The sequence below is a fragment of the Lytechinus variegatus genome, chromosome 19 (genome assembly GCF_018143015.1).
Source record: "Lytechinus variegatus isolate NC3 chromosome 19, Lvar_3.0, whole genome shotgun sequence".
NCBI lineage: Eukaryota > Metazoa > Echinodermata > Echinoidea > Temnopleuroida > Toxopneustidae > Lytechinus > Lytechinus variegatus.
In genome coordinates, this window is record NC_054758.1 from 6,721,680 (window position 1) to 6,748,826 (window position 27,147).

Sequence of the window (27,147 nt, forward strand, 5' to 3'; positions counted from 1 at the left end):
AATTAAAATGGTTTAATTTATTCTCGTAAGCCCATCTGAGAAACAATTAGGAGCTACCGTATAATATCCTTGATATGTCAATATATAAAACTTACAAATGTTTGACAGATTTACAAAAAACATAACACAAGGATAACACAAGGGCTGTAATTATGAAATCAATATGACGTACGTAGACAAACAACAGCGTATTATAACACACGCACCCCCTCACACACACATACACACACCTCAGGCAAACGTATTTCATTTGTAAATATTTCGTGAATATAACCATATTGCATTAATATAAATAGGCCAGCTATTTACAAACAAGAAATGATTCGTACGACTGATGTTCCAAAGAATATTGCAATAAAGAGGCCGTTATATATTTAGGTTGATACATGCTATTGCTTTATACAAACGAAGCCATTGTTAATATAAAAGCTTTCAAACTTTTATGATTTTACAAGTGTTACGCGCTCAATTAAACTACATTTCCAATGTACGTAAAAAGACAATGACATGTCTTTAGTTAACACCCGAAAACAATGCTTATGAAATAAGACTGAAATTAGTCGGGTTTTTTCTTCTTTTATCTCGCTCTTGAGGAAACAAATATTAATCATGTTGATGCATTTAAGATAATTGAAGCTTTAACATCGATTAGACAATAACAAAGATTTGCAGTCAAAGCATCATAAAGTACACTCTATATTAATGAAATAAAATAATAAACGGTGGGTCTGTTAGCCACTAATTATGGCTATATAACAAGTTCAGTGTCTCGCGCGCAAAAAAGACGTTCATTGGCTCTTCTATATAATCATGATGATAGTTTCGTCTTAATTATAAATACAAAAGCGTACACACATCCACCAAAGCATACAGACATATATAAACTGCAGGAATAGACTTGCGGGTTACTGTACCACACTTCCGAATAAAAAAAAAGATAATTCACGCCATCATTAGTCATTATTTTTGTAGCTATGGGAACCGTTGGGCGTGGCCTATTATAATTTAAAAATAAACAATAAGTAAGGTGTAGTATACATCAGCAATATTATGTCACAACACTTTTAAAGCGAATACGAGATAAGAATAGAATCACATAGAAGTAACTGAAAATATGCGATAAGGGGCTGGCTAAAGTTTGAGTCAGAATATCTTTAGTTATTATTTTCATTGTTATGGGAACCATTGGGCGTGGCAATGGCGGATAGTCTGTTGGTATCGACGGTGTTTTGTTTCCTCTTCGAGTCGTCGCTCCGAAACACTTTGAGATTGAACGAACTCCGTCGAGAAAACGAATTCCGCCATTCGACTTTCCTACGCTTAAAGGTATGGCGTACCTATTAATGGCAAAACAGAAACAAGGAAGAAGCAAAGTTAAGAGGAAGACAGAGGTTGTGATACATAAATAGCGACAGAGATAGAGAATGGCGGGGACATGGAGGACAGTCAATTATAAGTCTAAACGCACTTTTTTCTTGTATTTGACTCTTGTTGAGAAAAAAAAAGATCACTATCGAAATCGTAACTTTATCGATAGTGATCACAAACATAAGCAATAACTACAATTACTGAGGAATGATTCATGTTATTCATGTCAAACGGGGTTATTTTGTAACAGCTGCAGTGTACTCTCCGTATTATTGAGGGCAATTAAGGTATTAACGATAAGCAAATATTTGGATACAGTAGACAATATTGACGTAGTCGATTTGAATAATTTGCATCTTAGCTACCCCCACCTCCCCCCCACACACACACACTCACAAAAGGAAAAGAAGAAAAAGGAGCAGATTTAGTCTGCTACGCAAACCCTTCACTCGAGTGAGGGATTTGACTGTTTAGTTTATAATGACATGTAAACTGAAATTCTTTGCGCTGAAATGAAAACACCAAGTTTAATAAGTGCTAGTCATGCGTGAAGACCCACTTCTTGAACAAAGTTTCGATCAGGGTCTCTGCCTGGAGACTAGATGAGAATAGGGGCAAAGAAAAAAGAAGAAAAGGAACGTGAAATATCAACAAGGGGAATCCAAACGGAACATACCTCTGAATTTAAGAGACAGTGAAATACGAAAATGAAAAATCCTTGGAGAGAATTGCAGATGAGGAAGAGGTACATAAAGACGAGCGTTGATTGGTCCTGCCACATTATACCAAATATCCACGTCAAACCCATTACCGGTAGGAGAATCACGCAGGCCTTCACGCCGTGTCTTTAAAAGTGCAAATATAAAACAATCAAGGATGACTGAACATCAGTAACAATTTTTAGGTGATGATGATTATTAGAAAAATGCATCCTTCCACCACCTTTCACTTTTTAGTTCTTACTTTACATTTTCTTTTTGAATGCACGTTTTTCTTTATATTGAGTTGCAATATACCACTGTTTTCATTTCATGTGTGCTCTTGTTAACCATATTTAAATACTTCTGTGAATGTAAACCTGTGACTGATCACGATTCAGCCGTTTGTCTGCGGACTGCAATAGCAATAAACCGTTTCAATTCAATTCAATTCAATAATACATTAAAATATGATTCAGCCAATTAACTCAATGAAATATTGAGTGATAAAATAATTTATACATTTTCTTTATGATATGTATTATATGGACTTTGAGAGAAAACAGTGAGGTAGACACGTATGTACATGTATATACCTGCCCATGACGCTCTTTTCGAAATGTAAGCGAGAGTGTAGAAGGTTATTATTATTATTTTTATTATTGCCGTTTCATTATTATTATTAGTATTATTATTATCATTATCATCATTTTTGTTTAAGATCGAACCAACGAAGCAGGGTTGCAGGCGCACTCTAACACTGAGACCCTACTGCTGTTTGGATGCAATGGACAATTTAAAGGCTCCTGCACTAAAAAAATGCTACTTTATTAGTCAGAGTAACCAATTTCGTCCGACCGATAAAATGATCAAAGTTCTGGTAGATTTGAAATAACATATTCAGCAACACTTTGGTAAACCTGAAACAAAGACACGTTTACTCACTTTGCCCGGGTGATCCGGTTATTGACGACCGTAGGTCCACCAGCAAGCTTAATGATCTCGAACACGACTCTTGAAACGAAGTAGACGTTGAGAGCGATGATGGTCAGAATCGGGACAACGAAGAACCATATCGAGTCGTCTTCTCTTCTCAAAAAGCATCTGAAAGAATAGAGAATAACATTTTTTTTGCAAACGAAAAGAGAAAAGAAGAAAACGGTCCGTTTAGTTGAAACCCAATTCGTGAGAATAAGTCTATTTTTCATACTTCTGTTTTTCTGATCGACAACCTAACTTTCCCGGCACCAAAATTAACACGACATTACATCAGGCATATCATTTTTATTTCACATTTTTGAAATGTCCATATTCAATATTTAAACACGCTATTTGGAAATATTCTCCATATATTTTGTAAAACTGTAGTCATGTAAGAATTTTTTTAACGTCACTGGCTCATAGCTGACTATGATTTGTTTTAATCATTTTTTTTTGGAAAAAAAAGAAAATGCATAGACTTTGGATAATGGTCAAATGTAGGCCGATTGGAATAGGTGCTACGTGTATACTCTGCTTAGTCTATTTAGGCTCTTAGTCTACCGCCCTCTCGTGATAAGCAATCGATCTGTAAAACATCATAACCATTACATTCCCGTTTTCGTCATCGCCGTGTGAATGAGAACTGATGTATTTCTTATTGTAAATACATTCCAATAATCCAATATTTGTGTTCATACTTACACAGGGTTGTCATGTGTTGTTACGTCATCACCAAGCTTGCATTTATAAAATGCAAGGGTTGCTGACAAAGGAATGATCGGGCATACTAGGATGAAGAAAACAGAAGTACATTATGTTAAAGGGGAAATCACCCTGATGGAAAGTTCGGTGACAAAATAGCAACCCCCCCCCAAAAAAAAAAAACAAGTGGAATGCCTCTGGCCGTCTCACCTGCATCACGCAGTTCAATATAGCAGCAGTGCTGACTTTGAATACTACTCTAACTCGCACAAGATGTTCAGTGATACATGGTTACTCTTATGTCCACTTTTTATGAACTAGACCAATAAACTAACAGAGATATGATGGTTATTCAACAGATACACCCAATTCGGCCAAAGTTCATTGACCTTGGTCATGTGACCTGAAACGCGCACAGGATGTTCAGTGATACTTGATTACTCTAATGTCCAAGTTTAACGAACTAGACCAATAAACTTTCAAAGTTATGATGGTAATTCAACAGATACCCCCGATTCGGCCAAAGTTCATTGACCTTAAATGACCTTTGACCTTGATCATGTGACCTGAAACTCGAACAGGATGTTCAGTGATACTTGATTACTCTTATGTACAAGTTTCATGAATCAGATCCATAAACTTTCAAAGTTATGATGGTAATTCAACAGATACACCCAATTCGGCCAAAGTTCATTGACCTTTGACCTTGGTCATGTGACCTGAAACGCGCACAGGATGTTCAGTGATACTTGATTACTCTAATGTCCAAGTTTAATGAACTAGACCAATAAACTTTCAAAGTTATGATGGTAATTCAACAGATACCCCCGATTCGGCCAAAGTTCATTGACCCTAAATGACCTTTGACCTTGATCATGTGACCTGAAACTCGAACAGGATGTTCAGTGATACTTGATTACTCTTATGTACAAGTTTCATGAATCAGATCCATAAACTTTCAAAGTTATGATGGGAATTCAACAGATATCCCCAATTCGGCCAAAGTTCATTGACCCTAAATGACCTTTGACCTTGGTCATGTGACGTGAAACTCATGCAGGATGTTCAGTGATACTTGATTAAACTTATGTCCAAGTTTCATGAACTAGGTCCATATATTTTCTAAGTTATGATGACGTTTCAAAAACTTAACCTCAGGTTAAGATTTCGATGTTGAATCCTCCAACATGGTCTAAGTTCATTGACCCTAAATGACCTTTGACCTTGGTCATGTGACATGAAACTCTACTAGGATGTTCAGTAATACTTGATTAACCTTATGGCCAAGTTTTATTAACTAGGTCCATATACTTTCTAAGTTATGACGTCATTTCAAAAACTTAACCTCAGGTTAAGATTTGATGTTGACGCCGCCGCCGCCGCCGCCGTCGCCGCCGCCGCCGCCGCCGTCGGAAAAGCGGCGCCTATAGTCTCACTTTGCTTCGCAGGTGAGACGAAAAAATGATCAGGAATATCGATGAAGGTTCGAGGAAAATCCATCAAAGATAACAAAAAAAAATATTAGAATTTAAAGTTTTTGACTTGTAACGTCATACGAGCGGCTGCCCCAGATGTTATGAAATATAAAATCAATGAATTTCAACTTTTTAATGAATCGTGAATTCAATTATTTTAGCAGGTTTGAATGATTTAATTAATATACCGAAGGCACTGTGACAATAAAAACTATCCAATTTCATTGAAAAATACCATAGGATATGTGGGGAAACTGCTCACTCATGATGTCACAAATCAAATAATTAAAATTATAATAACTTTTTTATTCGTTTTTTTTCAAACATTCGGCAATATCTTAAATTATTTTCTCCCTATTTTACAATAAATACATTCCTGTCCCCCCATTTTTTGTGACACAGTGAGTTACTCTTCGGACCTTAAAGAAAAACGAAACATATTAGGAAATAAATGATACAATAGATGACTGTTTTCGCAAAAAAACCCACAACGTTTTGTGCAGGTACAGCATTTTCAGTCTGGTCAGAACCTTGTCGGAAGAATATTACCCGACTTAACGCCGTGGGCAAAGCTAAGCTGCATTCTACATCGGAGATACACAGAAAAGGATCATGCAATAGGCGAGAATATGACGGCCTTTTATTTTCATGGATCTCTACTCATCATCACTTCGAACAACTTAGTGCCTATAAAAAACGGCAATTATGTGGGGCAACTTATAACTTTGAGCGGAAAGCTAGTTTACGTGAGCCGAATATCTTCCAACCCGATAAACAGTGTCTAGCACTGCGGGGTGAATGGGGCTAACAAACACGTGCGACGCAAAGCGCCCACAATTTTCCTAACGTAAATAATTGAATTAATAATTGAATTAACAAATATATAAATAGAATAAATAACTAAACAAATAAATACATAAATAAATAAAGAGATAAATAAATATGATTGAATCAGTACGTAAGTAAAAGAATAACAAATAAACAAATAAATAAATTAAAGAAAATACTGAGATGAGAAAGGACGATGGCGTTCCACGTGACTTACGCCAGCCAATCACAAGATATATCTTAATTCTGCTTCCTGGTTTACTGAAGACCACAACGGCTTGTAGAAAAAGATTGACGCCCTCTATCAGCATCCAACAAAATGCAGACATGAAGAAGTAGTAGAGCAGAGAAGCTTTGACCGTGCACTGGACCTATATGTATCATAAAAATGAAAAAAAAATAAATAAATAAGTAATGGTGATGATGAAAATAATAATACTAATGATGCTAATAATATTATTGGTAATGATAAGGACACAATAATGATTACAAATATAAATAATACTAATGATACAATTTAATAATAATAAATACATAATAATAATATAATGATAATGATAATGAATATAAATAATATAATGATAATAATAAAGTAATGATATATAATAATGATGAATGTATAATGATATAATTGAATAATGAATGTATTGATATATGGATTGATTATTGTTATTTATGATATAATTAATGTCAATTAGTAATATATTTGATAATAATAGTGATCAATAATAAATGAATTCAAATAAATAATAATTTTGATAATAATAGTATCAATAATAAAACATGAAACATTAATGACAATGAAAATGATAAACATAGCGATAATTATATTATTAAAGTTCGCCCTAAATAGATGTTTTTTGTACAAATAGCAGAAAAAATATTCAAAGATATTGGTGACGGTGTGAGGAAATCCATCAAAGATTAAAACTGTATTAGAATCTAAAGTTTTTGATTTATTACGTAGTAGACGAGCAGTTGCCCTGTATGTTATGCAATATAAAATGCACTAATTTCCAATTTCCAATGGTTCGTAATGACTTATTTTTATCAGTTTTAGTAGCAGGGGTGAAATGATTTGTCTTTTTATATACTAAAGGTTAAAAAAATAATTCTCTGAGAAGTGACATTTCATCGATTCTTTTTCCCATTCGATATTTGGGAAAGCTCCTCGCATAAGACGTCACATAAAAAATAAGATTATTTTTTTTGTTCTTTCATTTCCACCAAACCTTAACCAATATTTTTAAAACGATTTTGTTGCTATCTTCACAGTAACCTTTTTGTCAGTGTGAACTTCCCCTTTCACCCCTTCATTTATCAGAATTCTCTAAGCGCTTTACAGTAATGCAGTATGATTACTCCTCAAATTGATTCCGGTAAAATAGAATCAAACAGACCTGATACTTGGTGGGGGTGTCTAAGAACAGGATCATGATCTGACCCAGTCCCACGGCGAGGGCCAAGTTGATATGGATCATCACTCGGTCTGATTTGAGACTAATAAAGGAAATAAAAAAAAGAGCTATCAGGTTATAGAATGTTAGATAACCCCAAGCATTCGAAATTCGAGTTCGCTAAACTTTAAAGAGAGTATTGAATACAGTCATGCATCGGAACGTATCGATAAATGTATTTCTGAGGGCTTATATTGTTTTCATTTTTGTATTGACGTATCGGAAATTGTATTTATTATGTTCATTTCATTTTTTTTTTCTCATAGCTGCCAAAGTACTTTTTTCGGGAGTAGAGTTTAACCAATTTGCTCAGTCTTGAGGAGGTCGCATTTTTGTTTTCTTATTCATATTCGTATTTGTAGTCGCCTTCCTCTTAACCCTAAATAGACTGGGCTATTTCGACACCTAAGAAGACTGGGGGGGGGGGGGGGCTGATTCAGCCCCCCCTTATGATCTCGGCCGTCGATCGCGCGATCGCGACGAAAATTGGCACACATGTTACCCATTGCATTATCTAAAAAACTGTAACATCAAATTCTGCAAAAAAAATATCATGTCTCGTTTTAAAAACAAATGTTTTTAAAACGTAATCTTTTAAATAAATCAAGGAAATGTTAAAAAAATATGATATTGTTAACAATTTTTCCTCCAAAATTTAATTCTTTGTTAACAAAATATTGATAAACACTTGAAAGAAGACCCTTATTTACCTAAGGATGATGAATGAGAAGATTGTGAAGAAGGCGCCCGCTATAGACAATCCGCATCCAATTGATGTAATCACGTTTGCTGCGAGTGTATCGGCGGGGGAAAGCTGCTGACGGTAAAACGGGTGAGGGAATAGTTATTGTATTTGTTGGCAAATTTTGTTTTAAAAATAATCGATACTTTGTATGTTTATGGGTATATTTCATGACATGCAAGCAATACTTTACAGAACATCGATTATAATTCATATAAAATTATAGATTAGGCTAAATTAGAGTTTTACATGTATTTCAATACTCTGGTTGGCCACCTGAGTAACGTCACGTATTATCATGCATCAACATTCTCCATTCTTATTTGAAGGCCACGAAAGATTTCATGTATGACAACTAAATACTTGAAGTAAAAGTCGAGTATGAAAATACCAATTTCAACGTACTTTATTGCAATGTTGGAAAACGGTTTTTATTCTTGAATGAATGAATTGAACGTGTGTAGATTCAATCAGAGGCTGTCGAAGGTGGTTATGGAACATGAAACCCTTTAAACTCCGCATAAGTTTTCATCTACTTTTTAGTCCCCAATATATGTATAAATCTATATAATCTCTCTATATAATCCAATATAATATTCAGAAATTGAACACTTCAGCTTAGGTGATATGTTTCATACTTTTGCAAAAGCAACTGGAAAGCACGTTTCACCTGTACGTATCTTGGAAAAAAAGGCTGTAAAAACCAGATTGAAAAAAAAACGGAAAAGAGTTCTTACGTGATATTCATTTATTTGCATCAGGACAGCAAAGTTAGTAAGATGATCGCATGCACACTCGACTACCGACGAGTTGACAAATTCAGGCCAGCATCCTTCTTGAGACCAACCGCTAAAAGAAATGAAAAAAAATCATTAATCGTATCGATCATGTGACGTTTTATTCCTTTTTTCCACTTTTCTTGTTTATTGAAATTTAAAGAGTTTCTAATTTTCACAACTTGTAAAATGATACACGTGATCGTGAAGTTTTAATAATTTAAAAACAATTATGGCGTGCACTGAGCAAATAATGAATGACGTAAAACCTGAAAAATTGAGTCGAGATATATTATATTACATACCGTGTGTTGCATGCAGATGGATAGAAAGCACAGATAAATAGTACATCTTTGAGTGGTAATGCATTCAGTTCCAACAAAAGTTCATTTCAAAGTATTATCAAAATTTTCCACGCAAACCTCGCGTCTTCGTCATGGATACAAAACTCACAGTGACAAGATACATGATATAATCACGATTGGTTTGACCAAATACCGAAAGTAAGTACGTAAAAATAAGATCGTAGATTTTAACAGGAGCGTAGCTCTCAAAAAGGAAAGGTTAAGTCACACTCTTCGTCAGTGACCATGATGTGACCCCCCCCCCCCAAAAAAAAGAAGAGAATTAATACCTTTGTATTTGTTTGAAAATTTATATGCATCCCCTCATGAATATGCAATGAGCAAGCTGATTATGTCATATCCCTAATTATGTTGTATATTATTGTATTAAATTATGTGTATTCGATCCATGTCCAGCTGGAGTGAAATGAGATACTGCACGAGATATTAATTAATGCAACTTATTTCGTTCAAAAGGGGATCTTTAATACATACATGCATGAAAAAATCAAATAACAAATTGTGATTTCTTGAGAAAAAAAATGAAAGTATAGAGACATGACATCAACAGCCAACATAATGAATATTGTCAACGGCATGCATGTACGGTATATGGCACTGTTTTCACAAAAAATTGCTATACTTTAAAATTAAATTTGTTATATGTTATCAAAATTTGAAAAAAAATACGTTTTACTCGGCGAATTTTACTCCTTATATTTATATATACATGATAAATTCAGCCCCGCGTTTTATGAAGGTTTTCTGAATAGGGGTCTTCTGACACATGCAAATTAACTAAAACAAATGCTGGTTATCAATTAACCAATCATAACAAGTGAACATGATCATGTATCGGGTAACACTTTTCACACTTCACGGCAAGCACCGCATGACGGAATGATCAGTCCCCTATGTAAGTCTAGGACTCGATGCGTTCCTCGTCAAAATCAGATGTCAATAAACATAGGGGTCTAAGAATAATCAGAGTACTAGAGTTCGTAAGCCGATGTGACACTGTCAAATAAAATTTCAAGAACAAGTCAGCGGGGTTCTCACCTTCTCCCAACGAATTTATTATTATGAAGAATATCACACTTACCGTAGGGTGTGATTCCAGAACGAACAGAGGGCAAGACCGTCGGCAAAGCGTGGTGGCTGTTGCCATGGTAACATGATCGTATTACCGAAGAGGAAAGAGTAAAAGAGGTAAATAGCAGATGTGAGACAATTGGAATAAAACCATGAGTGGAATATCATTGAGAACATGATGATAAATATTATGTTGAAAAATTTAGGCCTATAATTTGTGAGGTGAGGGCGGCCACTGCGTGTGTGTGGGAATGAGGGTGCACTCGCGCGTGTAATGCGTGTTATATGTATCGGAGTGTGTGCATGTATGATTGTTAGTCAGTATATGCATGCCTGAAGAATATATCAAATACGAAAAGAGGATAATTGGGTGAGATAGAGTGAGACAACAATTTGGAAATCAAGACAAAATATGAAATATTTTCGAAAACCACGATTTGTGAATTTACTTTGTATATAGGCCCAACACATACACGTTAATAATGAGAATCGATTTTTAGGTCGCCTGTCCTTGTTTTTTTTTCGTTGTTGTTGCTGCTGTTGTTTTCTGAAACGTTTACATGAATAAAATCCGAAGTTGCATTTAATATTATAGCTATACTGGTTGACAAAAATGCTAGACTTTCGTATTATTACCATAATTGTAGTTTCACATACGACAGGGAAGACTTCGTAGTTCCTTAGTGGCAATTTTACAATGCAATCAAACCTTTGTGTTTCGACAGGCATGCACTTATTGGATGTCGTCAGCAAAGTACACTAACTTTCGATTCGTGACTCGACTCTTAAAATAGCAAGTTAAGTTTTAAAGGATAGCTGCACCAATGAAATCATGTTTATGTAAGACATAGAGCATAGAGTCAAACACTTAGAACTCGATGGTTCCCAAATGAAAAGAGTGAGGATATTCATTTTGGCAACAAGATGACGAAAATTCAAAGAGTTTCATTTGTGGTATTGAAGTAGAATATTCCTTACATATTTATATGATGAATAAACCATTCATCATTAACATTTACCAAGTAACATGCAATGGAATATATAATAATGTATGGTCAGTGTATTATTTGGTCATTATTACCTTTGCCTTTGCCCCAAAGACCCTTTAGGGCCAATAACTTTAGAACATCGTATAAAAATCAATGGGCACTTGTATATTTGTACAGCGTATAAGAAATTGATTAAATCATACTTTTTTTTTATTTCTTAGCGGTGAAAAAAGTCAATATATTCAGATAATGCAGGTGATGCACACAGGTCGCGATAAAAGGTAGCGCTCTCAATGAGTATAGAGGCAATGTTTTTTTTTCTATTTTGTTGTTGGATTTTGCTTTGGGGTTGTTTGTTTTGCTTTGTTGTTAGTTTGCTTAAGATCTCTCATTAAACATGTTTCTACTCAAGCTTCTATGTTGTACACATTTTAAAAACTGCGGTGTTAAAACTGACACCAGTTGGTGTTAATAGAGGACCACACCCTGATGTGTTAAAATTACACCCTAGAGATTAAACATAACACCAAAGAGTGTAAATGTAACAACACAAGGTGTTGTAATAACACCTACAGGTGTAAAACTAACACCACCAATTTAACACCGGTGTAAAATAACTGGTGTGGTTCTCTATGTACACCGGTTAACACCACAGTTTTTGCTGTGCATATATGTATAATACATATACTCTGGCTGAAAGAAGGTGAGTTTCTAAATGTAAAATTTAAAAATGCAAATTTGATATTTGGGAATATGACAGCAAACCAGGTATCAAAATTCTGCTTTCTTTATATAAAAGATTGATGGTCGATTTTGCTATATTTAGCGTGGACACATCAGAATAGTGCGTCAATGGCATGTGACAAGGAGATATTCCTGTTTACACTGTCCAACGGGGATTTTGCACGTGACCTAGAAATATGTGTATGTGACCTGTCTGACCACGATGTAAGGTATACTCTCCTTTCTAAACATCGTCTGCAAATATTTTTTTTCTCTGACAATTGAATTTAGCCATCGTCACATGCGAATGGTATTCCGCAAAGAAGTCTTGACTAGAGTACAAGTTGCTTCCTGCCGACAATAATCCGAAACCGGGACCTGCTCGGTTAATGGCTTGTCAAAACTTGTTACTCTACAAACTAGCAGAAGCCGACAACATTCGTGGACAAACACCTTCTCATAGCCATGATAAAAATGAGAGCAATGCATACGTGTTTTTTATTGTATCAACATGATCATGGTGACAAGTAACGAGTTGTTTGAAGAGGTGACGGTGTAAGGGGAAAATGGAAAACGGAGAATTGTCATTTTTTACCCATTCTACTTCAAACGGGGAGGGGGAGAGTAACACAGGATGTCCACACCAATTTCAACCAGTGCACCATTTGAATCTGTGATTCACACTTTTAAAATGCTCTAAAATGCTCAAATTGAACCGTGTGAAGATGATTTCGTTATATGCTTCACATTGAGGAAAAACCTGTGTACCACATTGTTTTTTCTAGTTTTAAGTTATGGACAGAAACCAGGTGTAGCGATTGACGTGTAAGATGTTTAAAGAGAGGGAAAGTAACTCTGAATTAGATGCCTACATATCGATAGGGGAAATGAGATTTCTTTGTGAGTTTATTGCATTAGTGTGTTTCTCAGATAAGTTTACATTTGGTTTTAAGAAATATTTCAATAGAGTTTCAATGGAATGTTATTCTATATATAGCACAACAATAAAAATCACAATAATAAACAACTTAAATTGTGCAGAAATTGTAATAATAATAATCTCTACTTAGTTTTGCAAATGCAAAGTGAACATTTTGTGTGTGTGTGTGTTGCTCGACCCATTTTTATTTTTTAAAGTTTATTGATGTACACTGTTAGATGAAAAAAAACAGAGTTTACATAGAGAAAAAAAAAACTAACCATTCTGTAAATTGTTATAACAGGAACAATACTGTACATTTTTTCTACAATTTTACAGAACAGGTCTGTTTAAAAAAAGGGGAAAGTAGTTATATTACAATACATTTGCAAGGTCACACACGCCAAATACAAATTTTCTGTAATTTAACACAAATGCATGTGAGTGCAGTAAGATTGCTAGTGTTCTCGAGATTCTGCTGCAGGAATATCTGTCCTTTTTAAGTAGCAATTTTCTAACAGTTTATTTGACAGGTGAAATAATACTCTCTAAATGCAAAGAGCTATTCCGGTCCCAAATTATTCTCCTCTCTGAGTATGTTTTTAGACATTTTCACTCCAGAAGAAGCTGTAATGCACTCTCAAGAGATGTAAATCCCACTCCAGAACGACTGGTCCCTCGTCTCAATCTACATGATCTAAGCATGCTAAGAAGAGTGTGATATGGAACCAGATTGGCTCTTTTGCATTTGGCATGTAGCATTACTCATTTAGCACGAATTGTGTAATAATTTATACAATATTTACCATCTTTTGCATAGGAAACACCATACCGACAGGGGAGGGAAGTTTTAGTTCTGAGGCCACGGAGGGGTATAGGCTTAGGCTAAGAACCTGGCTGCCGACCATCTCCCGAGCACCAGATGGGTCCAATGCCCTAGATATGAGGAAAAGAAAATGATAATGGACTCGAAAGAGGTACTCGATTGGCGATCGACCCAATATAAATTTGATGGCTTTTCCCCTGAAAAATATCGCATATTGTTTTAAAAAGAGAAGAAAAAAAAAACTTCTAGTGGACAGCTCGTATAAATTGTCACAAAAATATAGATCATCATTTCCCAAATTCCATATAACAAATGGGAGTTTATTCCAAATCAACAGAGAAGATCAGGAAATGATATAAAATCAAACTGCCTACTTCTGTCCTCCATCCCACCCCTTCTCCTTCCCGAAGTTTGGAATTTCGCTAGAATAACAAATAAATTGAAAAAAGATCTCTTTGTTTCATACAGAATGCAATGAGAGACAAATGAAAAAAAAAACGATCAAGATCTTGATCAAATCAATAAAAAACTTCAGTTCGTCTCTTTAAAAAGAAGTTGATAGTTTAGAAATTCGAAGCAAAAGAATCATGGCAGAGAGTATAGCTCTGACATGAGAAGAAAAACATTATATAGGTTACATAAGGGTGGAAGGAGATTGTACAACTTACTCGGAATCATTAGAAGTCGAACAATTATCGATTCTTTCCCCGAGATTCCGAAAAACAATTGATATTATTGCCTGGGTTTCCAGTTCTCGAAGAATCCCCATGCTTATTAGACCCCTCGTCTTCGGCTGGGTCGAGTTGGCGTTGCTTGGTATCGAAATTACTGTAGATGGATCGACACCGGACGAGTTGATCCTTTTGATTTCTATCACTGTTGCACAAACGAAAAAAAAAACACGCTATCACTGAGGCCCCTTATTAATGATATTCTGAAACATGTTTACTTAATCAACAGATAGATACATACATACAAGCATAATCTATTCCTGTTAATGTAATGTTCAAGGTAACTTTCAGATATTATTTCCCTTTCCGTTAGACATCATTTAGCTCAAGAGTCTGTTCCCTTTAATTATTATCAAGTCTTTCCTTACGTTTTTTTTCATTGTTACGCTATTGTTTTCTTTTGTTACCGTTGCATGCTTGCTTAGATTGTGTTTTTGTTGCATGCCATCCTTATTTTCGTTTTTATTTGTTCTGTCCCTCAAACCCTGAGGAGGACCATTTACACATGTCGAAAGATTGCATTAGAGTTGGAAAAAATAATGTTACGTCCCGGAGCCTCTTTCTTTCAAAGTCACGCACACACACACCCCACACACCCACACGTGTGTGTAGAGTGTGGGTGTATGAGGGAGGGGGCATGCGTGTGTGTGTGTGTGTGTGTGTGTGTGTGTGTGTGTGTTTGTGTACATCCTGCCCCTCCCAATATCAGTTGTACTTATATAACTTATTGGCCCGTATTCTGAAGTCGGGTTTATCTTAAACTCAGGTTTAAAGTTGTGGTTTAAGTATGGACAGCCAATTGTTACATGAATCACTAACAGTAGGGATATGATATTTCAGCTCATTTGGCTCTCAAATCATTCCTAATTGCCTGGAAGTATAAGTAGATAATTGTCTTCACCTTCGATGAATCAGGAAAGAGCACAGTAAACATACAACTTAATAAAAAAAAATTGACACTTTTGGCTTTCCATAAGCTTAGCACAGAGTTAGACCATGGTCTAAGTTAAACTTGACTTCAGAATACGGGCCATTGAATTAAACTTAATCTCGGGTACTCCTATGTTCCACGCTATCCTGTTGTTCAGGCGCGAGGCCTTCTTTGAACATTCCACTTTTAATTATTTTTGTTCTCTTTTAAGTAAACATGGCAAACTTTCGGGGCTCAAGACATGCTAAGGATTGTATTAAATAAGCATGTTACTCAAAGAATCGGAATTCCCTCTCCCAATATGACATCAAATCCACAAAACCACACATCAACATCTTGCACTATTCTAAGGTGAGTAATTATTTTTTTTCGTTATATCAAACTGTTTGATTTATTCAATTAAAGTTATCAACATATTTCAAGTATCTTATTACATGGTCATTGGCATTTCATTTATTTTTCGCCAAAAGTACACTTTCCCTAAGGAATCTATTTATACACACCAACTTCATGAACTATTATGATAAATAATGCTGTAATGAACCTGTGCACTATACGTATCTTTAATCATACAGAATCAAGAAAACAGAAAGCCAAGAAGAGCGGGTATAGGTATAAAACAATCAAGAATGTAATATGATCTATCGCACCCATGGGGATATTTTGAAAAAATCAATTCACTATATTCGAGGAAAAGTATCTGAAAGAGAATGAATGATTAATGTAATTTAAAACTTAGATAGATTAAATGTTAATATGGCAAGAATAAATCATTGTTATCTTACCAAAAAGTCTGGGTGAACTCTTTTAAAAGTTGGTATTTTTAAAATATTTTTTTGAACAAAAATTGCTTTTCTGATTTTATTTTTTTTTCACTTATCAGTCCACTCTCTTTTCCGTAATTATTTTTTTTTTCTCGAGATTTGACATTCAAGAGTTGACATGGAGCACATTAAAGAAAACAAAAACCAAAAATACAAAATAAATTCCTCTCTTCATTATTATGTCCCATTCCGTTACAATTGCCTTTTCGATTGATAAGGAGAGTATGATTTTGATTTTAGTAGTTAGCTTTTGAGAACAGTGTAATAACTAGAGAACTACAGATTCATGTACATGATGTAGGGGTGGTGAATCACGGGGCGACAACCCCTCCCCCACGCCGGAAGCGGGAACAGGGAAGAATAAGATTATTTAAGCAAGAACACTATCAAAAAGAGATGTCCTGGTCGTATAAGGTCATTTAGAGAAAATGTCATATTTTGGAGGAATAAAAATAACTTATTAACTTTTCACAACATAAAATGAAAGAAACATCTACATGATCTATATAGAAATATATATTGATCACGTTAGCAACTTTCTCTCACCTGCAACTCCAAGATCTATATGCACGTCTGGTTCTCCTTGTGCGATCATTTTGGCTGCTAGTTCTACTGCAAGATGTTCCATTTCCATGGCAATGTTGGCCGGTCGATTAAGAGTCTATACAAGATATATTTTTATATTATATACAAAGAGCTAATACACTGCATTCATATTTTATTATCAACTAAAATTCAACACAATATCATTGCCCGTTCTCACAAAGTTATTTCATTTCCTGTTTGGATCATTAATGTGATCATTTAGCAATCATTTTTTAAAGGCATAGTCACACCGCCCGAGCGTTGTTGGAGCGGTCGTGGAGCAGAGAGAGAAAAAAAATCATCACCGCTCGCTACCTTTCACCATTTTTGATTTCGATTTTTTTTTTCCGATTTTTTTTTCGTATTTTCCCCCCAATTTTGTGATCGAAATTCGACCCTCTTTCCCTTCCGCTCCACGACCGCTCCAACAACGCTCGGGCGGTGTGACCAGGCCTTAAGTTGATAGCGCAAACAATCAGTTCAGACATCGAACGGTCCGAGTTTCAAAGCTCTATCCAGTTCTGAATCGGCAAAATGAAAATATACAAAAGAAAGAAGAATATATTGAAGCGCATGGTGCGATATTCAAACGATATTCAAGAATCAAACAACGAAAGTCAGAACTTACGGTATTATTCCCACAGTAATCTTCGTCTTGTAATCCAGCCAATCTTTTCTGAAACTGTATTACAAGAAAAAAAAATTGAATTACTAACATTTATTTTCTTTATTATGTGAATTACTAATATTTCTTGATTTTAGCATGTAGAATGAATTACAATATAAATCATTATATAGCTTATTATATAAATCTCCTATTGGAAAGGCAATTGACAAAGAAGACGTTAGGAAGACTGCATGTCTGGCTTATGGAAAGGGATTTGAAGGGCTGCAGGTCTGGTATCCTGTCACACACCAATTCAATAGATGCTGCATTTTGTATAGGAGATTTATCCAGAGACTACAAGTAAATGACTGAAACAAGATAAATAAACAAAAAACATAAGACAATAAAAACAGAAAGGAAGATCAGGTAGGTTATACTGTCCTAATTTCCTTCAGCGCTAAAAAAAACAGATTTTGTTTGCAGCTGTTATTAAAATTGCGCAATTGTTGCTTAGCTGGTTGCCATGTATCATTTTTCTGTATCGAAAATGGGACACCTTTTCGAAAAATCCAGTGTATCACGGTGTATCAAAGTCGACAGTGTATGCCTATACATCCGGTATAAAGTAGTCAACATGTTCAATGAATAACAGCGTTTTGCAACGATATTTTCAAATTTGTTTAGTGTTGAAGTTGATACCGACCCTCATTTCTTCCAAATCGTTTCGATTTCATGTTCATTTCAATGTCATTCGACAAATCCCTGCACAACCTCCAGTGCTTTATCATAATGAAACACGGTAAACGAAACATGATCTCTCGATAATATTGAAAGAAAGGTAACAGAAGAAACATGAAAATGAAAAAGAGTACTTTGCTTCTAGGAGACGAACTCTGCATTGGCGGCGGAAGCGGGGGAGACGTGTCCCCCCCCCTAAATTTGAGGAGGGGGGGACGGTCCCCCCTAAATTTGTTGTTGATGACCTTTTTTTTTGCTTGTCAATTTATTTTCCTACGTCCCCCCTAAAATTTTTTGGTTGAGACCTTTTTTTTTTGGCTTGTCAAAAATTTTTTGGTTGTCCCCTCCTAAAATTTTTTGCTTCCGCCGCCAATGGAACTCTGACGGATAAGAACAAACAAACAAGCAGTTTGTTTTCCATTTCCCGTAGTACGTAAAACACCATATCATATTTTAATCCTGCATCCTGTTTAGATCTTTCCTTTTTCTATGATTCCACGAAAAGAAACAAGCATTTAGTAAAACAAATCAAACAGTCTGTATCCGAAAGGTGCTTTAGTATGATTGTGTTGAAAATCTTTTTTTTAATGAACACGACTGAATCAAAGAGGGTCAAAACTGAATAAAAATCAATAAATGTTTGTTACCCCAAAAATTAGACATTAGATGTGACCTAATAAATGTTTAAAGGTGACACATCTCCGTCGAATATTTGTTGAATAGCAATGCCCGTGATCTCAGTGATATGCCTATTTAAAAGACAATGCTGTTCATTGATGAATTTTCTATTGCCGGTGTATGTAATACATGGAATTAAAGGAATAGAAAATGAAAATACTTTACCTGGATATCTGGGGAACTTTCTGTGAGGAAAGAGGGAGGTATAAAATATTAATACAAAATCAAGTTAAAATTAGATAAAAATAATTAGATATCTACCATCAAAATAACAAATGAAATGCTAACTGCAATATCGTCAAAAAGTAAAAACAACATCATCGACTGTGAGAAAAAATGTGACAATAATCATAATAATTCCTGCTAATTTAAGCAAATGTATGATTTTTAACGGAAAGGCGAAGGGAGCATTTAAATGAAATTGTTAAAAACCTCAGTGTGTAAATGGACATGATTATAGGTTATTAGAATGTTTCAAATATGAAGAGTTAAAGTCTGAGTATGAAATCCAAATCGATTGATTTGTGACGTATCTTAACATTACATTTTGATAACCCTTATTCGTCGGGTTGGTCTTGAAGGCTACGCAGGAGACTTCAATCCAAGTTCAACTATACCCCCGTGTATCGTATCATTACAAATTTATGGCATTTTAAAGGATCCTAGAAGCTTGGGTTCTTTCTTACGGCTATATGGAAAACATGCTCGAATGAGTTTCGTTCGACTATTAAATATGAGTTGCCCAACCTCGGTATATTTTGCTTATATTGTCAGTCGACATAGCAACGCAACATTGGCATGATCATTACGATAATATCCACTTTGTTATTTCGCCGACAGCCATCATAATCGTAAAATTATTACAGTTATTATAATCTTGCGATTTTTTTCATAAAGCAAACCACCATAAGAATATATATACATGTATATTATAATTGTGAAAAATTACATGTACAACAACTTTGACAACTATTTCTAGGCCTATTTACTTATGCTGTGAATGTGGTCAAACCATTTCTGTTTAAAGGGAAGAGAGCTCTGGGAACTTCAATCAATCAACTTATAATGCAATAGTACAAATTATTACCGTATATAATCCCACTTTATCTATTAGGCGATGCGTATATGTGCTATTAAACACTCGCATAAATAGGCCTATATGATATGCAATACATTTAAAGCACTATAATCGATTTGGATGAAGGGCTTTTAAAGTATTTCCGGATTCAAATTAATACTGCCATTCTACGCAAGCCATTAGATGTAATTAACAGAAGGCCTATAAGTGTATATGTCAATATACATGAGAAGGTCAAGTCCGTTATACTGGAATAGATTAATATTCAAGGTACCTATATTAATAGAAGTGTGAATTGTTGTACGGTACATTGTGTGAGTGTGTGTATTCAACCCGTCTATTCATTTTCCAAGAATACTATTGGTATTAGGAATTTTGTGTTATTACTTTAAGTTTATTTTTTCTGTTTTTATTGTATTTTGAATAATGTTTGATAATGTTATTATGGGCCTACATGTTTCGTGATTGAAACAGTTAAACGTCGTTCGATGTGTAACCATGCTTTTATTCGCATTATGCAAGTGTTCAGAAATTTGAAGAAAGAGGCTTGATAAAAAAAATGGCGAAATTTATTATTTATTTATTTTGTTTTATTTATTTCATACTGCCTGTTCAGTTCTTAAAACTGCTTTACAAAGGCGCCCTGCAGTTTAAAATACATGTCAAGATAACTATAAAATATATCATAAAAAAACAATCAACGTCAAAAATACAAAATACAAACTATTTAACATCAGAAACAATTAACACCAAAAAAAAAATATAGAGTGGGAAGTGACAATTTAAACATACAAGTACATAGCATTGTAAATCAATGGAATATTAAATTGACACTTAATGATCAAACCAAATGGAAAATCAACTGATCATTATACAATATTATGATAAACTTGAGTACTTTATCATTGCAAATAGTAAAGGTGGTTTTATAGAAGAAATAGTATTAGTAGTTGTAGTAGCAGCAGCAGTAGTAAGCGTAGTAGTAGTAGTAGCAACAGCAGCAGCAGTACACTCTTAAAACAAATCAGTCAAATTGACCAGACCAGTAGTCAGCTGGGAGCAACTGATATGGTATTCACTGATATTCACATTTCTGACATATTCTAGTCAGAAATAACTCTTTTCTAGTAAAATATGACTAGAAAATAGTCAAATATGACTAGAATAACAGTTACACCCACCCGACCCTATTAACTAATCATTTTTGACCGATTTGTTTTTAGAGTGTAGCAGTACAGAGTTAGTAATAGTATAACTGTCATTACAGCAATTTCTGCTATTATCATATCATTATTATTATTACTATAGATATTATTATTATTAATATCATTATCATTAATATTATTATCATTGGTATTATCACTACTATTACTCCTATCATATCATTACTGTAACCCTACTTAACATTATTACCATTATCATATCAAAAACTTTTATCGAAGTAAGGATCTTTTGCAAAAGATGAGAGACGAATTCTTCTGATGGAGATAGTACTGCCTTGAATTTAAACATATTGATAATCTGACTTTGCATTCGTTTTTTTATTTGCCTCTCGTTTTTCAGTTCATGAAAATACAAGGTCATGATTTTTAGCCTGGTGGGTGTTTCATAAAGTTGTTCGTATTGACTATAAGAACGACAGGTGATCCTTTCTTGTGGTAAATGGTATAGTCATTGGCGATGGGTTAGCACGTAATAAAGGATCACCAGTCGCTCTTAAAGTTGTTCTTAACTTATGAACAGCTTTGTGAAACAGCCCCCTGGACTGAAACAACTGTTTAACATTTAAGCAAAACTCAACATTCAAGACGAAATACTGCTTTTATAAATTGCATCAGCAGATTATGCTGCCAAGAACCTTGCCAACTTTAGATTATACACAAAGTGTATTTATTTCATTTTTAGAGGAAGAATAAGAAGAGTGACATCTTGTTTGAATACCTATTGAACTCCAGAATATCTCAATTATACAACCGTTGTATCCTAAAGCGTGCAATTTTGATATCGAAGATTGAAAACCTACCTGTGGCGGGCAGGCATGTTGGGTATTTTGCAGGCACATCCAATGCAGCTTCCATGGCATACGCATTCGAACCATTTTTACCCATTTTCCAAGAATATAGTGCAACTTGAAAAGAGGCCTCTGGGTTCTTGTGTGACACGCAGTGCAGACCCGGCTCAAGTTCGTAAGAGAGGGCGCAATAGGTCGTTCCATTTACCATTGATATTACACGGCTATCTTTCAGTTCACTTCCATTTACCAGGAACCCTTGGATATCCCTGCAATTTATGATGACATCCACGATGTTTTCGTTCTCGAAGGGAAGCACATCAACGAGAAGATTTTGCTTAGATTCGTTTAGAGGAGGAACGTTAAACATACTTGGATCGCTTCGGATGTTCTTAGCATTACTCTCATTGGAACCAATCATATATTTCACGATTGAAATGGACTCATTTGCAGTAATCTCAATAACCTGATCGAACGCTCTTTGGTCATCAAATGATGAATGTTGACCATGAACTGTGAACCAATTTGCCCAGTCAAGACCACTAACCGAAACGTTTGCGACTGCTCCTTCCGGTGCAAAAATCTTGAGTAGGTAGTTGAACCTGTCGATTCTGGCGAAAGGCGCAACAGCAAAGTGGTTTCCCCAAAACCTTTGTGGAACCATTTGCTCCATGATATATCCCCCTGTCCCCTTCTCGAAAAAGCTAGTCATCCCACCTGCAATGACGGACACATTCTTCTCAGATTTCACAAATGTTCCTGTCAGGTCCACCTTCTTGCCTTTACAGAACATTGATTCAAACCTCCGCAACACAACAGAAGCGTTGTCAGTGCTAGTTCTTTCTAATGGATCACATTTAAATTGATTCCCCCATGGGTTGTAGATATGAATAGAGTTATTATCTTCTAAGGACGTTATAGTAAAAAGAGTGAGTTTGTTTTCATTATGCGCTATGACATGGCGGGTCCCTGTGGATTCTGATGGTATGACATGGAAGGCAGCAACTGGCCGAAGGAACTCCAAGTACGCTACGACACCAATCCTTCTTGTAGAATTGACAATTACGGTGGCGTTTTTGTAGTCGGGAAGTTGATGGGTCCCAAGGCTCAGATTCACCCGTTCTACATGCCCTGGTGGTAGAATAAACGTTCTCTCGAAATTTGTTCTGGGAATGGCTACATGAATTGATGAATTCTTGAGATCCCCGGAGATAACATCAATCACACAGGGTTTATTCTCTTTTTGCCTGGATTTGCGGTCTGCCAGGAAGCTGAAGGCGAAGAGCTTACCCCCGTAATTTGGTCCTATTTCAGCTCCAACTAAACAGAGTAGGCATACACAAAGGACCTGTAGGGCAATTAAGAGAAGACAAAGACACAATTGAGCATTGTATTACAGCGAACACTGATGATCCTACTTTCTTAACAAAACTAGTCAATTTTCAAAACAATAATAATGAAGATTACACTGTTTCAAGTAGTATTGTGTCATACCCATAACATTGTGTATGTCTCATGTATTTGTTCCTACTAGCTAAATTGGGCATTTACGATGATAATTTTCTGTATAATTGACAACTCAACTAACTACTTGAAAACACGGAGGGAACGTATATTGAGATGAGCTAGTGAGGTTGCTCTATATTCTGTATTCTTCCCCTCTATACACACCGTTGTCAGGATTGTTAGAAGCAGAAACAATACATTATATTTTACAACGCTATATGAAATAGCCATCCTGGACAAACTGGACGCACAAATCTGAACGAAGCCTACATGTACGCTGTTAATTCTTGAGTGTTTAAACTAACTCCAGTCCTAGAGATTAGATATAACTTTCAGTGTCAAGTATAAACGTAATAAACATTCATGTTTTCTGGAAGCCAAACATGTCAACATATTTCACGTTCATTGTATGTTATGTTTACTGAGCTATTTTCCTAATTCTTTAGTGGTGTAGACATTGTGAGTGCTAAATTACCACTTAATTTTTTACGGCGTAACTCTCTCTATTTCTTGTCCTCTTTGTGAAGCATAGCTTGATTCAGATAAATAGATCAAGCATAGATGGGAATAAAATATAGCCTATCCTTACCAGTGTGAAGGAAACGACAAAATGTAAAAGCTTTTCCATGGTGAAACCTTCCTGGCCTTTCTATGGTTCAGTAGGAAGTTTCCGGGAAAATGACAGCAGTATAGCTCCAGATTTTAGGAAGTCACTTTAAATCATGTGCCACTGTTACGTGAAATGTCTTGTTGGCTTGGAAACAAATCACTTCAGGAAATCAGGAAATATCCCATACGGACGCCCATCATTGCACAATGATGTAGAACATGCTTATTTGTGAGTAATAGGCTAATCGAAAGCACAAAAAAAAATTGATGTTCATCCTTTACTTGTGCACTTGGTCACTGGTAGCGCAGTCAACCTTATCCGCCGCGTTACAACTCTCATTTAGGCATTTTTTGTTGAATTATTCTCAAGATCAAAGAAAATTTCCACAACCTTATGATTATGATACACCAAAACACAGGCACACCGCAATAGCCTTTTGAAAATCCATGAGTCAAGTCAATCATAATACGCGAAATATAATCCGCGACTGGTGGTGGGAGAGGTGGAAGAGCAAATGCCGGATGTACTACCACTTGGATTCGAATTGTCCAATGAAACAGTTAACAACAAACATGAGCAGCTGCACCAACATATCTCCAAACCCACCACCATGTCAATCGCAGAATGAGGGATGTGAACTTCAAGTATCATAGAAATAATTATTCGAGGCGTTAATCATAAATCAAAAATAAGACAAAATATTCCTCCCGCCATGAGAAACATCAAACTCGGCGTCAAGTGCTAATTTGATAGTAGAGCTCACAATGAAAAAGTGGCATTGCTTACAGTCGTTCTGTATTACGCCGGATGACGTCTGCATTTGATAACCAGGTTTTGTTCAGTATCCTGTATTTAGAAAGCGCGTACTAAACCGGTACATCAGAATTGACATTCAGGTAAGGTCCGTTTTTAGTTGAAAAGATTTAGGACATGAACTTTGCTTTGGAGACAAGAAATCCACACTTTGAAATATAAGTGGAATTGAATATCGTAACTACCCGTAACTTTACCGTCAAGTTGCTAGCTTTCGTTGTAGGCTATAACTCATAGGTTAGTCGTGTTCATTCAAGACCTACTATTGGTTGGGTTACAAGACACTATAGACTCGCACAACAGTCGTTTCCTGTGTAATGGTGACTCGGCATTTGATCCTGCGACTATTGCCTCGGGCTTTATTTCGTCTTAGATGTAGGCCGGGTTGCAATATGGTTTTAGCTTAGGTTTAGGATTAGGTTAGTGTAGGGTATGATGTCAAACCCAGGATCGAAGTTGGTCATTCGTTTAGTCTCTTGAATTAAGAGCGATGTAATTGTCACTGGAGCAAATGTATTATGGAACACTGCCCGCACTATGGGCGAACGGACACGGGGCTTTGGGGCCATACAAAGCCTTCCCTAGACTTTCCCCCAAAACCAAAGAAAAAAGGATAGAAATAATAATAAAAAAGAAGGAAATGGGTAGAAATATTATCAAAATTGTTCTCAGATTATTATATACAAACCTGTCACGCAATTAGATTTTGTTTTTTATGAATATTGCCCAATACGCGATGTATGCCCCTATCAGTATTTGGTTTATCACGCTACTGCCTTCACTTGCCATATAAATAATATAGGATTTATATTGCGCACATATCCACCTTGTTAGGTGCTCAAGGCGCTCCTATATTACCCGGCTAAGCTAGGCGTTCATAGCGCACACAGCTTTTTAAGGAATTACTTCCTACCGGTACCCATTCACCTCACCTGGGTCGAGTGCAGCACAATGTGGATAAATTTCTAAATATACTGTAAATTGTGCCACTCGAACAAAATCCTTGATATTTTGCTAACTCAACTCGTGATGTTTTTGCAGTGTTTTGTTCTTGTTCCGAATCAAATTAAGCCATATTTTTGGTGAATATATATACATGCATATGCAGTATACAACATAAATTGTACAATGTGTAGTTAATTGTATGCCATAAATGTTTTTAATCTGTAGTGTTATTATCGTCATCAGTATTATTTTCGTAGTATACAAATTGTATTCTTGTAGGATTAACAAAACCCTAAACAGACATAACAAAAGACACAAAGATAAAAATGAGCCTGATGATTACATATAATTGTGTAACAGTAGTTTTTTGCGATTCTTTTTAAAAACATTTAATGAAAGCTTGATTTCATTTCTTTTGACAGAGCATTCCAAATGTTGGGTCCTTTTAAAGAAAAAACTTAATTTATGCCAACATCAGGCCATAAGATGATATTTCCTACACGATGAATTTTGAGAGAATGTTTTGCATTTTCTGTTTGCTATAGCTTTTATTTTCCCAATTAATGACCCACGATGATAATCTAGCAAAGAGGTGACGATAAAAAAAAGGAGCATATACCGCCGCTCCCTCCCAAATTCGAATTAAATGCACTCTCCTAATTTATTTTCTTTTTAAAGAAATTATAATGGGTGGTGAACGATATCTTTTTTTGTCTGTCCATGCATCGATCCTACTCCATGGCCCGTATTCTGAAGTCGGGTTTAACTTAAACCTAGGTTTAAAGTTGTGGTTTAAGTATGGGAAGCCAAAAGTATCAAAATTTTCATGAATTTTGCATGTTTCTTATGTTTACTGTGCCCTTCTTGATTCATCGATGGTGAAGACAATCATCTATTTATACTTCTTACACAAGTATGAATGATTTGAAAGCTGAATGAGCTGAAAGTATGATATTTCTACTGTTATTGATTATGTAACAATTGGCTGTCCATACTTAAACCACAACTTTAAACCTGAGTTTAAGTTAAACCCGACTTCAGAATACGGGCCCATGTATTTTTTAATATACATTTTCAAGACCAAAGCGAAGAAGTTCATGTTGGGGTGATTTGCAGAGTTGAAATAAAGTGTGTCATTCATGATTTCCATTGAACTGCTGGTCCTCTGCA

The 27,147-nt window shown here is 35.4% G+C and overlaps 1 protein-coding gene across 1 annotated transcript; it reads right to left on the reverse strand.

Moving 5' to 3' along the window:
* On the reverse strand, positions 1-25,251 carry LOC121406146. Its single transcript, XM_041597164.1, has 16 exons — positions 24,199-25,251; positions 22,116-23,451; positions 19,180-19,199; positions 17,620-17,673; positions 16,953-17,067; positions 14,589-14,796; positions 13,901-14,030; positions 10,474-10,529; positions 8,989-9,100; positions 8,220-8,326; positions 7,453-7,552; positions 6,270-6,423; positions 3,750-3,834; positions 3,012-3,170; positions 2,045-2,213; positions 1-1,337 (listed from the first exon to the last, which is right to left on the reverse strand). The coding sequence occupies exons 1-16, from the start codon at positions 24,235-24,237 to the stop codon at positions 1,155-1,157; spliced, it is 3,027 nt and encodes a 1,008-aa protein (XP_041453098.1). The 5' UTR covers positions 24,238-25,251; the 3' UTR covers positions 1-1,154.
* Positions 25,252-27,147: the final 1,896 nt, after the last annotated feature.